The 12,556-nt window shown below is 36.1% G+C and overlaps 1 protein-coding gene across 1 annotated transcript in view; it reads right to left on the reverse strand.

Moving 5' to 3' along the window:
* Positions 1-1,366: 1,366 nt before the first annotated feature.
* The window catches only part of ACTR3 (actin related protein 3), a 29,100-nt gene continuing 17,910 nt past the window's right edge, over positions 1,367-12,556 (reverse strand). The window contains exons 3-12 of the mRNA XM_056496103.1: positions 11,247-11,371; positions 10,565-10,675; positions 9,031-9,126; positions 8,388-8,495; positions 6,243-6,386; positions 5,324-5,497; positions 4,860-4,952; positions 4,320-4,445; positions 2,666-2,749; positions 1,367-2,268 (exon numbers count right to left, since the gene is read on the reverse strand). Of these exons, the coding sequence (XP_056352078.1) occupies positions 2,173-2,268; positions 2,666-2,749; positions 4,320-4,445; positions 4,860-4,952; positions 5,324-5,497; positions 6,243-6,386; positions 8,388-8,495; positions 9,031-9,126; positions 10,565-10,675; positions 11,247-11,371 (1,157 nt within the window). The 3' untranslated portion in view covers positions 1,367-2,172. The remainder of the gene's footprint in view (positions 2,269-2,665; positions 2,750-4,319; positions 4,446-4,859; positions 4,953-5,323; positions 5,498-6,242; positions 6,387-8,387; positions 8,496-9,030; positions 9,127-10,564; positions 10,676-11,246; positions 11,372-12,556) is intronic.

The raw sequence follows: 12,556 nt of genomic DNA on the forward strand, positions 1-12,556 counted from the left end.
CCACACAGTTATTACAATTGTACAAGACTGAATTTACTATTATGGCTGGTGTGTTTAAGTGATGAGTCTCCATGTAGTCCAAGTCATTAACAGGAGCTACTCAGGTTTTTTTTTAGTTCTTTTAGTACACCCAAAATCAGCTGTAGACGTGTAACTTCTCCAAAGGTACACCTATATATTAAAAAAAAAATAGAAAACAGACTGCAAAAAACTCACTTCATTCTATGAGAAAATTTTTTAGATTAAAAAAAGAAAAAAAAATAAATGGTTGTGTAAAGCTAGGGTTGCTTTTCATTCTCTTCTACACAAATGACAAATAGAAGCTTAGAATTCACTCCTTCCCTCTGCACTTGCTCACTATTGTATATCTGTGTGTCAGGAATTCAAAGTTTTTCATGTGGATTTTTAAGACTTTTTTTCTAGAGAGGAAAAATATCCTGGCCTTATCTCCACACCACTGCAATGTATCAAGATATCCTGTCACTAGAGTACAATACTCTATGGTAGAAGGTGGTCTGCTGGAAAAGCAAGACTCAAATTATTTTATATGTGTTTGCCTATTGGCCTTCCTTACCACATGAATCAGTCTACAGTCATGAATCAAACTGAGTTAAAAATCTACAACACTGTATCACTGTTAGGGAAAAGTTACTAATATAGTTTTGTAATAAAATAAAATTGTTCAAAAATTTCTTGTTCGCATCATGCTCTGTTTGATTCCAGCATGTAAATTTTTTACAATGCTTGCTGCAAAAACACTTTCCCACATTTATTCTTGTTTTGGAGTCACATTGACCAAGTTCTGAAGCTCTGGTAAATGATAAGCTTCTCTGATAAAAACAAGAGGCCAGGATATCTCCCTCTTGTGGTCTTCTATGCAAACAGCCTCAACTCCATCTGTGGGCTCAGAAGAGCCTAAAGACAACTTTTCTCTCATCAAATATCACGAGAAATTGTAAGCAATTCCAGTCACTACAGAAAGTGTTCTTCCTAGAAAGAATGAGAAAGAGATTGTTTCCACTTTATTTTTATCTACATGGTATTTTCTTGCAGAAAAACCACAGAGATTGAAAACGCAGTGCTGACTCCTGAATAGCACCACCTGCAAGAAAGTGGGGGGAAAAAAGTTACAGAACAAAGTAGATGAACAAACCCAACAGTGGAGGAGCTGTCAGGCTTCTCTAGGTAAGTGCTAGCTAGCTGAACACACAAACTGCAGTTCTAAAATGCTCACACTGGAGTTACACAAAGCACATTACATCTCTACCTCACAGACCAACCTCACTCCTCAAAAGCCACAGCGGATATGTAGGGACCCATGCTCAGAACTTCCCATGACATGAGATTAACAAGTCTGACACCAACATAAAAAGAAATTTTGTGCCTTTATTGGAATGGTGTTAGGCTTTAAATACACCAAATTTTGATAACCTGATTATTTGGTTTAATTAGAAATGACACTACAGAACTGCAATACTGGTCCAACAGTCTTGTCTTTACTTTTTTTTTTTTTTTTAAAGCAAGAGATAGTATGAAAATGCACCAAGTAATCAGAAAGCACTAGCAGGCATTGGTTAATCCAAGATAGTAGCTTCTTAGTTCCAAAAGCATTCGCATTGTATGGAACCCAGGATTTAGACTAGCAAGAGCTAGTTGCATGAGTCATGACTTTTTCTTTTTTTTAAATTTACTTTCAAGTTGGTCACTGGTAAATTTTTTTCCTCAAATATTACAGTTTCTTTTATTCATATTTTCCTCAAAGTATAAAAAAGTATGAAATATAAACAAGCTCCTGTATTGCACCCATGAAGGGGTGCAATGGAAGCATTAGAGAGCTGACTATCTACACACCATCAAATCCCATCAAATCTTGGATAATTCATTAATATACAAAATATCAGGGCACAGAAAGAACTAAAATCCACTTTTTTTTTGTTTTGTTACGCACAAGTTCAAATAATCAATCTAAAGAAAAAATGTGATCATTTTGGCTTTCCACTACATCCGCATGTTGAGACACTTATTAAAATGATCCTGCTTAATTGTGTTTGGTCTTTTTCTTATTGTCAAGTCATGTTTGTTATCTTTAATACCAGCCATCAGACAAACAAGTAATCAGAAAGACTCTTCCTCCTCCCCACTTCCCCATCCCTGACCCCTGCAGGGTCAGCTTTAAGACATGACTCCAAACACAGGGTTGTGACGACAGATGCTAGGGCCAATCTCTTCATAATCTTTTTTGGTATGGCATACTTGGTAGAATTCAGGCTGTAAAGGGAAGGAGAAGAACATTAGTGTATGGTATATACACCTAATTTTAACAATATTAACTTTTATGTAGCCATTAGAAAATAAATCAAAGATAGCACAAAAATCCTAAAATTAACTTACACCACAAATGGCTAAACACCAATGCAAAGAGTATATTCTGCCACAAAACTAAAATGCAGTATTTAACAACTCACACAAAGCTTAAATTCAGTTTTCATTTGCTCTTCCAAGTCTTTAAAGTCTAATGCAAAAACAGGGAAGGTATATTTACCACCTGAGGTCTATCAGAAATTCCCCTATCACATTTAATATACAATGAAGGTGAAATGAGAGCTCCAAAAGCACAGTACAGCCAGAATGGCTCAAACGTGCTCAGCTTTACAGCTAAACTCACTGTGGAAGCCAGCATTGATCCTCCAAACCAGACTGCATATCTCTGCATATGGTGTGTAATGACTTGGACATCAATGGGCTTCGGCTGCAGGAAAGAAGAGAGAAAAGCAACACATCAAAAGTCACATCTGCTGCTAAAAACCAGATCCAGTTTTAAAGGAATGTATATACCAAGCTTACTTTTAATAAATTACTATTTTCATAAATGCTGGCATGTAAGTTTACATTTATAGCATCAGATTTTCCCTTGTATAATGAAGATAGATTTTATATATACAGATATGCATCTAGATCAAGTTACCTGCTTTATCAGACAGATACTTTCATTCACACCCATTTTTTCACACTATGTTCTGATTCATTTCTTGATGGACTATTTACTTATGTATTTATAAGCACTGGTCTTGTACTACCTAAACTTTTCAAAAAAAACACACTTTAGGAAGATAATTTTCAAGTTTCATGTGATTACTCTAACGAAGCATCAGTAGCAGATTGAAAGTTTATCCAGGATCAACACAGTCAGTCATGCTTTTCTGAAGTAAAGCAGTCATTCCAGTCAGCCTTTCCCTCCACAGGTACACAACCTATTCCTTACTGGTGCCAATCAAAACTGATAGTGTATGTAACAGTTTCAGAATTTATTTGTTCCAGCCCAACCTGCTGAAATTTGAAACAGTATCTAAAAATTTTCTGTATCACATTTGCAAAACTCCAGCCAGTGATTCATTGCCATGCCTGGCACTTAAAAGAAAAATCACATCCAATTTCCTTACTCAGATTCTGCTTCCTTACCAAGTGGTACAAATCTAGTAAAGAAAACAGAGACTAAATGATGCTTCTTGGGCCACAGAACTGTGTATGACTATAATTTCAGAGTTTCTACATGGCAGATTATAAAGCTCTGCTGGGGCTTTAAAGGATTGTTTGAGCTCACCTAGCTGGATTGCTACTAAAAAATAAATGAGCAAAATCCCTTGAATTTTGCTTTAAAAGGAAAAATGCATGATTTTATTTTTTCTCTGCTGGCCTTTTATTTATGTAGAGACAACAGAAAGATGCAACAGATAGGTCAGAGGTCTGAAGTGGAAAGAGCACAAATTAAGGATTAATGATGCACTTTAGTAAAAACAAAGTCGCTTACAGGATTATAACATAATTGAGGTGGGAAGGGACCACTTCATGTCTCTAGTTTGGCCTCCTGCTCAAGGCAGGGTAAGCTATGAAGCCAGAGGAAGGTATTTAGGGTTTTATCCAGCTGAAATTACTCAAAATCAGTAATTTCCCCACATGTACTGAGGCACTATCAGGAGTCCCAAAGCCTTCCCGTCTCTAATCAAGGCTCCCTCATTGCTCAGAGGACGTGCTCCTGAGTCTCCTGGTGGCTCAACAATGAGCTTGATTCATCTCTTATCTTCAGGCTCAAAAGACTGAGCACAATGAACTGTAACTGATCAATAAACAAGCACAAAGACAGCTGGAGAGGCCAACTGCTGCTATGTGATCAGTGTAATGGATAAATCTCTGAAAAGCCTCTGTAAGAACTTTAAATAGGGTAAAGACATTCCAACAAAGACCACAATCATTGCAAGATGTTATTTGCACATTCCCCAGGTAACAGATGCTCTTTAAGTGCTTGAGCTGCAGGAACCAACCTTCAGTCTGCCACCACTAAGTTCTTCACTAAGTTTCAGCCTGGCATCCACGGTCCTTTTCAAGTCTCGCTGTAAACGGCGACCAAAGTCCCTGAACATGGTTGAGCCTCCAGAGAGGACAATATTCTGTTTTGAATAACAAAATTTGTTAAGCATGTCTGAAAATGCAAGTTTCCAACTTTACCCAGTTCCTAAATTCTAAATTTAAATGTAAGTTTTTAAAGCCACAGTTAGCAAATATGCTTTTACTGTAAATTATATAAGCATGGCACAACATGAACTCACCAATAGTTTGCCACATAAAAATTGGCTATGCTTTAAAATCCATTTATATCTTATTACTTCTCACACTTTTGCTCATTTTTTTTTCCCTAATGAAAAAACACATTCTGAAAATATCTAAGTGAACAACAAAGCCTTCTGCATATTAGATTTATTTCTAGAAAAATGGTTAACTTTGCTCATTTGGTTTTGGTTTTGATAAAAATCACAATTCTTCTAAAACCCATACATAAAAAAAAAGACATCATAGCTACTGACCTTATATAGAGGACGTCTAACATCAATGGGACAATTCTGAATAACTTCATCTACTACTTCTGAGATTGGTTGCGTAAAGTCAGGATTAGCAAACTGCAATCAGGAATAAAATCAAGTCAAGTCACTGTGGAGGATCACATATTGCAAAGGAAAAGAGGCTAAGAGGAAAAAAGGAAAGAACCATTCTATTATACTAGGAGATGGCATGAAAACTAATAATGGAAACAGCTGTTAAATCTTTTTGCTGCCATTTATAAGTGCTTTGTGTATCAACCTGGATTTGTATAAAAATAGCAGCAGTCAAAAATCAAACCATGCTGACTTCCAGCAACAGCTGATATCTATTTATAAACAAGAAAAGATGTGTCAGGATAACTACTTCTTTACAATTTTGCAAATAGGATTTCTATGCTATCATCTAAAATGCTTTTAAAACAAAGTATAGACAAGTCAAGTCAACTTACCTCAGGATGGAAGAAAATCTCTGGCCCCAGGAATCTCTCATAACCAACATCAATAGTAAATTCTTTCTTTGAGATAGCATTAATTCCAGTATATTGTTTAATCCACTTTGTACCATCTGTGTCATACTTGTTAAATTCTTTTACTAAGTCAGGGCAAACATAACTAAAGCGCTCCTGAAAATTGAATAGATACAGTTAGAACTATGTAAAGTACAGAAAACTGGTAAGAAATGCCAAAAAAATGTAGTAATTTAAACTTTTAAGAATAAGTAATGACAGATAAAGAATAGGTCTCAAAACAGCTGAACTGACATTTACTGTACACAGGTAGATAATGGCTCTGCTACTACAGATCATTTCTGTGCAGCACTGAAGGCTCTTGCTGAGCTAAATTTCTCTCTTCTTTTCCTCTAAACTTCGATGATTGTGAGAAATTAATTCTGAACTACATTGAAGACCTGCCAGAGAAACAAAATTTAAGTGTACTTTAAGCTGAATGTCTTTCAGAATAGCTTTGTTCTCTATGTAATGTGTATTATAAAAAAGGACATATTAATATTCAGAAAGAATATAAGAGCAATTACAGCTCTCTATATGACACATCCAGCCAACAGTACTTCCTACAGAACATTACAATAATAATAGCAACAGATAATAACAACAATAATGATAATGGAGGGAAGAGAAAAGGGAGACAACAGGTGAAGAGTGAAATTCCAGGCTAGACAAAGTATAACCCAACTGTAAACCTTGAGTTTAAGCTATTTCATGTTATTACATTATTAAGACATTTTTATATTACTTAGAATCAGAGCCCCATTACTCAGAAGTACAAATACTTTCAGATATTCTTGTACTTTAAAACCAGATACCAAGTTGTGATATAAAATAACCCTAAGATCTGTAACATTCACATTACCTTCACTGCTTTAGCTGTTTCCAAGGATTGTTCAGGAGGAATTCCTACTTCTCTCTCCCTCAGCAACTGCTGAATGAAGTATGTGATATCTCTCCCAGCAATTGGAATGTGTTTGATACAGCTGCCAATCACATATCCTTCAGCCTGTAAGCAAAATAGGCACAAAGATCCTGATAAGAACTACTTTCACCAAAGCTCAGAGGGAGAAAGAAAGGCATGGAGTCTAAACTCCTACCCACTACCTGGGATTCTGAGGCTAAAGTTCTCCAAGACTGGCTCATTCAATTACCACAAATCCAATTCTTCACAGTATAGCCTTACTTTACTTTGCATGGCATTGTTTCATAATTCTTACAAGGTTAGAAGGAACAGAAAGGTCACTAGTACATAAGGCAGACAAATCACTATACTCACTATTCCTTGGCCTTTATTTTCTCTTCAAAATGAGGTTACTCTTACCAAAAAGGTCAAGGAACCTTTTTCTCGTGAAATATTATTTTAGAATAACTGATGTGGCCCTGCAGTCACAGCCACTGATGTAAGACGTAATAATCCACATGAACCAAAATTAATTTTCTGAAAGCAGGGAGAAAATGCATCATTTCAGCACATTAATTGAGACTGCTCAGAACATCAGACTGGCCCATCCTCATCCATCAACCTGCCCTTACAAGTCACACATCCTGGGGACCAGTATCAATGCATTAAAAACATCTGGTCTAAACAAAGAAACAAAGTGTGCAAGGCTGGCCTTCAACCCTACCAGACCTGCTAAATCCAAACAGAGGAATCAAGATACCACACTCCTAAAATGCTTAAGTCTTCCTATACACACACACACTCCCCTCATGTTCATACAAAAATATCTAACACAGAAAACAATGTCATAAAAAAAATCTACCACTACTGTTAGCTTCACTACAGAGAGAAGTATTTGTTAATTCCTTTTTATTTATTTTATAACAGAAGTGGTAGAACATTTTGACAATTTTTCCAACACGTTTAAAAATTTCAGAAGTAAATGACATTCTGCAAAGGAGGTTAATGTTTCAAGTTATATGTAGAATATCTACTCTCATTTCAATTTAAAAAAAAACCCAAACACACAAATCAGGAAAAGTTCAACTGTTTTAAACAGTAATTTGAACTACTAAGTATAATTTTAAAGTTTACCTATAGAAGGTCTGAGATGTCAATTGTTTCCTAAGTCTTATTAAAAAACCATTAACTTGGATTTATAGGCTGAACAAAGATATAGCCACTATATTCCACCCAAATAAATAAGAAACTGATACATGACAGTGTATGTTTGACTGCCACCAGTGCTACTGTTTTTTTAAAAATTGCTGTTATTGTGGCATGATAAAGCTTTGCACAGATTTTAGTCTTAAAAATTGTTATCTAACTTAATTTTGAAAATACAAATGTATCTGGTACATAGATGTGAATTTAACTCCCCCAGGAAAGAGTGGGCAATAATTTGACAGTAAGGAAAATTACTGCAGCTCTAGGTGCTCATGATTTAATAAAGCATCACACAATCATCCAAGTTCCTGCTTTAGCAACTTGATGAATTGGAACAGATATTCAAACAGATTAACCAGCCCAAGGGGTTGTTTTCTTCCAGTCAAGCAGGAATTTTGCCATTGCTTGTATGGCTGAAGCACTACTAAATACTAGGAACAGATGGAGAAAAACTATAAACAATAGTTTCTCTCTTCAAATCCACCCTCTAATACTTAGTACTTGCATTATTTCTATTTTATATATAAATGGACTGAGCTAAATGAAAATAAACACACAAACTTTCTGTACTGACTACTGTGAAGAGCCTATTCACTTTTACCAGCAAATCAAATTGGAAACGTGCTAAAGCAATTTCACCCATCACTTAGCATGGCCTTGGCAATTCACCTTTTAAGGTTAAGTCACTGAATGACAATTAGCCCTGCCAAACTCAGAGAAGTTCCTCAAGATTTTCTGCACTACATAATGAACCAAAACTGACACCCACAGCCCTGGGAATTATCTGACGTTTTTGAAGACTCCTATCTATACTTGAGTGTGTGTAGGTGTACACTTCAGTAACACAGAGGACAAGCTGTTCTCAGTTGAAGCTATTGTGTAGCTTTGAGGCACACTTACCACAGGAATAACATGAGTGACACCATCTCCACTGTCTATAACTGTGCCAGTCAGTGTTCGCTCTCCTACTTGTCTTGACGTCCACGATGCAGCTAAGGCAAGGACAGCCTTGGAAAAAAACCAAAAATCAAATATTAGCAAAACATCTGCCTGCAGACCTCACTTTGCACCAGCCCTCCCAAGGACAGACTGACACCCCCATGGCAATTTACAGCATGGAAACTGATTTAATAACTTTATACACGTCTACATAACAGCTTAGAAAAATAAGAGGCTGCATAAATAATTTGTGACACTTGCCTGATGTTTTTTCAGCCATGTTCAAACATAACTTTTCATTGCTTCATACTGAAAGGGATTCAGTTCTTGGATTAATAGAATTATTGTGATGTGGTGTGGTTTTTTATTTACTTATGGTGCAACAGATAAAATACTCTACTGCTCAGAAGCCTGTAGAGGCAACAGGAACAGTATCCAGTGACCACCCACAAATCAAAGCATGTCAAACATGCAGTGCTGCAACTGCCAACCAGAAGGACATAAACATATTCCAAACACCACTTACACAGTTTTTTGACAGAGAAATTAGTTTTAGACCACACAGAAATATTGCAGCTGTCACTTTCAACAGCCCTGCCCTTACCTGAACAGCAATATATAGCCCTGGAACGTTGAAAGATTCAAACATGATTTCAGCAGTATATTCTCTATTTTCTGGAGTATTTAATGGAGGCTCAGTCTGTGAGACAAAAAAAAAAAAAAAAAAAAAAAAAAAATATCTCATGAGTTTTACTTACATTCAAACCAAAGATTTGACTTAAAAAAAAAAAATCAACTCCTAAGTTTTGTTAAGATGAGTCATTCAACAATAGCATGTAAAAATAGTAATGGACAATGGGTGCTTTGAAGAATTTTTTTATGCAAATTGCATCAAAAGAAAGAAAAACATAAGTCAAATAAAAACTACATCAGTTACTGCTTAAGAATTTACATCCAAGACCTTGTGGGTTGGTTAGCTCATTACAACTTTTGATTTCACTTGGAAGAATCAAGTACTATCAAAATATGTCAAAGGATGCAGTTCAGCACACATAAAAAATGACATTTTTTAGATTTCTCAGTGAAAAGAGCTGTTTTCCTTCAAAAGGCAGCCACTGTAACAGAAGTTGATATGCTCAGCTGTAGAATGTATTCAAGAGAGAGAAGCTGAACAACATGAAACATACCATAATAGTATGCTACAGCTTTCATTGAAATATCAAACATACTTAAGACTCCACTCTGAAGGAGCATTTTGGATAGTGCTACAGTATACTTGAGAAAAGAAAATATCACTCTAATATTACAGGAGGGGAAAAACAGGAGGGAGTCAGACTCTTCACAAAGGTGTTGGGAAAAGGGGCCAAGGACACAAAACTCAACTTGGGAAATCCTAAGTAGGTATTAGGAAGAAAAAAGGCAACTTAGAGGTGGGTAAATGTTGAAAATGGGCCCAGGCTTGTTAGGGCATTTTGAGCCTTAGGGATATTCACAGCTTGGCTGGACACAGCCTTGAGCAACTGGACCTAATCATTGCTTTAAGAAGATGAAGGCAAATAAACAGGTATGCCAACACCTCTAATTCAAACTTGGTCTATAAATAACACATTAAACCAAATTGCCTATTTCAATGGCCCTAAATAAAAATACTAAGGAATAGTAGATGCTTCAGAATAACATTGACCTTAACTGAGATCTAATCAGCCCAGATATGACAACTCTTCTAGTTTCACAGAAAATAAAAGACAGAAATTTACTCTCTAGATACTTCATCCAGATGGCAGTACTGTAAAAACAAAATAATTGCAATTATGTAAAGTCAAAACACAAGTTTGTTTTTTTTTTGTCTCAAACATATAAACTTGAGATTATTAAATTCAGTGGAGAAGGAAAATAAGAAAGTGATGAATCAGACAATTGGTAAGAAAATAAGAATAGGAAAATGTTTGCTGTTCAGACACACTGACATTTTCAGAAAATTAAAGAACCTGGATGGCTTAAGGCAGCTCAAGAAAGCTCCAGGTAATTTATTTACTTTTGCTTTCAAAATATGCATATTTGTATTTGAGAGTTTACATAAATCAGCACAGTGTTATTCATCATATGGAATTTCTTATGCAGGGCATAAATTTACCTACCAAAAGAAAATAATGGTCCTCAGGTTCTGCCCTTAAATACTTAAAGATTACTTGCTCCATAAACCTCTCCATCAAGTCCCAATCTTCAACTATACCATGGCGGATAGGCCACTGTTGAAGAAAAATATCAAATTATAATTGGAAACAAAAAAGAAAAAAGAAAAAAAGAAACCAAACACCCCCAAACCAAACAAAAAAAAAATATCTGTTTTCAACTGCAGCAAGTTGAAAGATCCACACAGGCAAGAAATCTCGATTTAGGCTTCCCCTATTCAAAATTCTAATTCCAATCTTAAGTAGCAGAGAGAATACATTGCATTTTTCCCAGTACAGCAGAATGGTGGCACTGGGATAAACCAAAAGTTCCCCCAGCCCACTCTAATGCTGCTGATAGAAGTTGCCAAGGAACAAGAGAATGTGACATTTCCACTTAAGACTCTCTCAGACTCCTTTTACTTATGAATAAATTTATATATATTAAATACATATATATTCACAGTGGTTTTTTGCAAATTCCCACAGGCTCCCCAAGTTCAACAAAACTAATACCAAGTTTATTTTCCATTTAAACAGAGTTAATAAGATTTCAATTATCCAAAAAGTATTCTTAATATTATAAGTTACTGTACACATTATGCTTGCTGAACAGTATTGAACAATTATTTCAAAAATGTCTTAATACCTTGGTTGCATAAGTTGGTTTTTCTATTGCTTCGTCCCCAATGAAGAAGTCTAAATCATCCACACCTTTCAAAACCCTCCTTTGTGCTTGATCAACCACTTTTGCTGACTCTTTGATAGCAATACCTTCAACAGAGAACACAAACATTATTGTAGGTCATATATCCTCCACCAAAAAAAGAAAACCTACACTGAGAAAATAGACACACTAATCACAATCATCCTTTGTTTCAAGTATAACTCAGAAAAGCTACACAGAACACAGATAATTTGATTTCCAGTCATGGGTAAGCATGGTATGGACTTAAAAAGTAACACATTCACAGACTTAAATACCAGCTTAATTGTTAGACACCCACTACGCAATCAGGAAGATAAAATATACACAGAAACACAAAAATATGATATCCCTACAGATCTCATTTTATTCAACAAATGTGCTAATTTTCTGCACACTCCAATAATAATAACAATTTTAAGTGTTATTATTAGTGTTGTTATTCTTTGAAGAAGAGTCACTGCCCAGCTACCAGGACTGCAGCACCAGCAATATCTGCTGTATTTTTTCATATCTTACTTATTGCCTTTAAACACAATCCTTCAAAGGTGAGGAAATTCATATATACAGGCAGCACTAAATCAGCCTCAGCTGTTCTAAGGTTGTGCTCCAAAAGCTCTTTCAATGGCAGAAGTACTTTTCTAGTTCTCACCTTCAGTAAGAAGTTTTCACAATTAAGATTAAAAAAAGTTATGAAAACAGCTGCAGTCTCAAGCCCAGCAACACAGCTACAGGATGTGGAAACCAGCAGCTTGCTAAGGGGCAAAGCACCCTGAGTTCCTGGATCCTCCCCATCCTCCTTCCCTTCCCACACAGAGCAACACAAGCAGGGCCAGAGGAACCAAGATGTTGAATGTTGTGAAAGACTGAACAGGATGGAACAGAAGTCATTATTTTGAGCTCTTCAGGAAGAAAACTGAATCATACTGCAACTTGTGTAGCTGCTTACAGGAGAGCAGAGAGGAAGCAGAAGGCTGGAGGAAGCCAATTAGCAGGGGGGAGGATGGGAAGCAGAAGCTAAAATCACAGGGAAGGAAATGTCGCAAGGCAGGTGCTTGCTGCAAGTGAAGAACCCTGACAAATATTTTCAGGTCATTTGTACAGAGCTCACACATCTGGGGGAAGTTTTCTGTCCAGATGTGTAATCCTCAAGACCTTTCCAGTAACACCCAACACTTGTCATAGGATTATACCAACTTTCAAACTCTGTTAAAAGCCTAAAACAAGATGGGAGGTCTCAAATATTTTGCTGC

The sequence above is a fragment of the Oenanthe melanoleuca genome, chromosome 7, assembly GCF_029582105.1.
Source record: "Oenanthe melanoleuca isolate GR-GAL-2019-014 chromosome 7, OMel1.0, whole genome shotgun sequence".
In the NCBI taxonomy this organism is placed as follows: Eukaryota; Metazoa; Chordata; class Aves; order Passeriformes; family Muscicapidae; genus Oenanthe; species Oenanthe melanoleuca.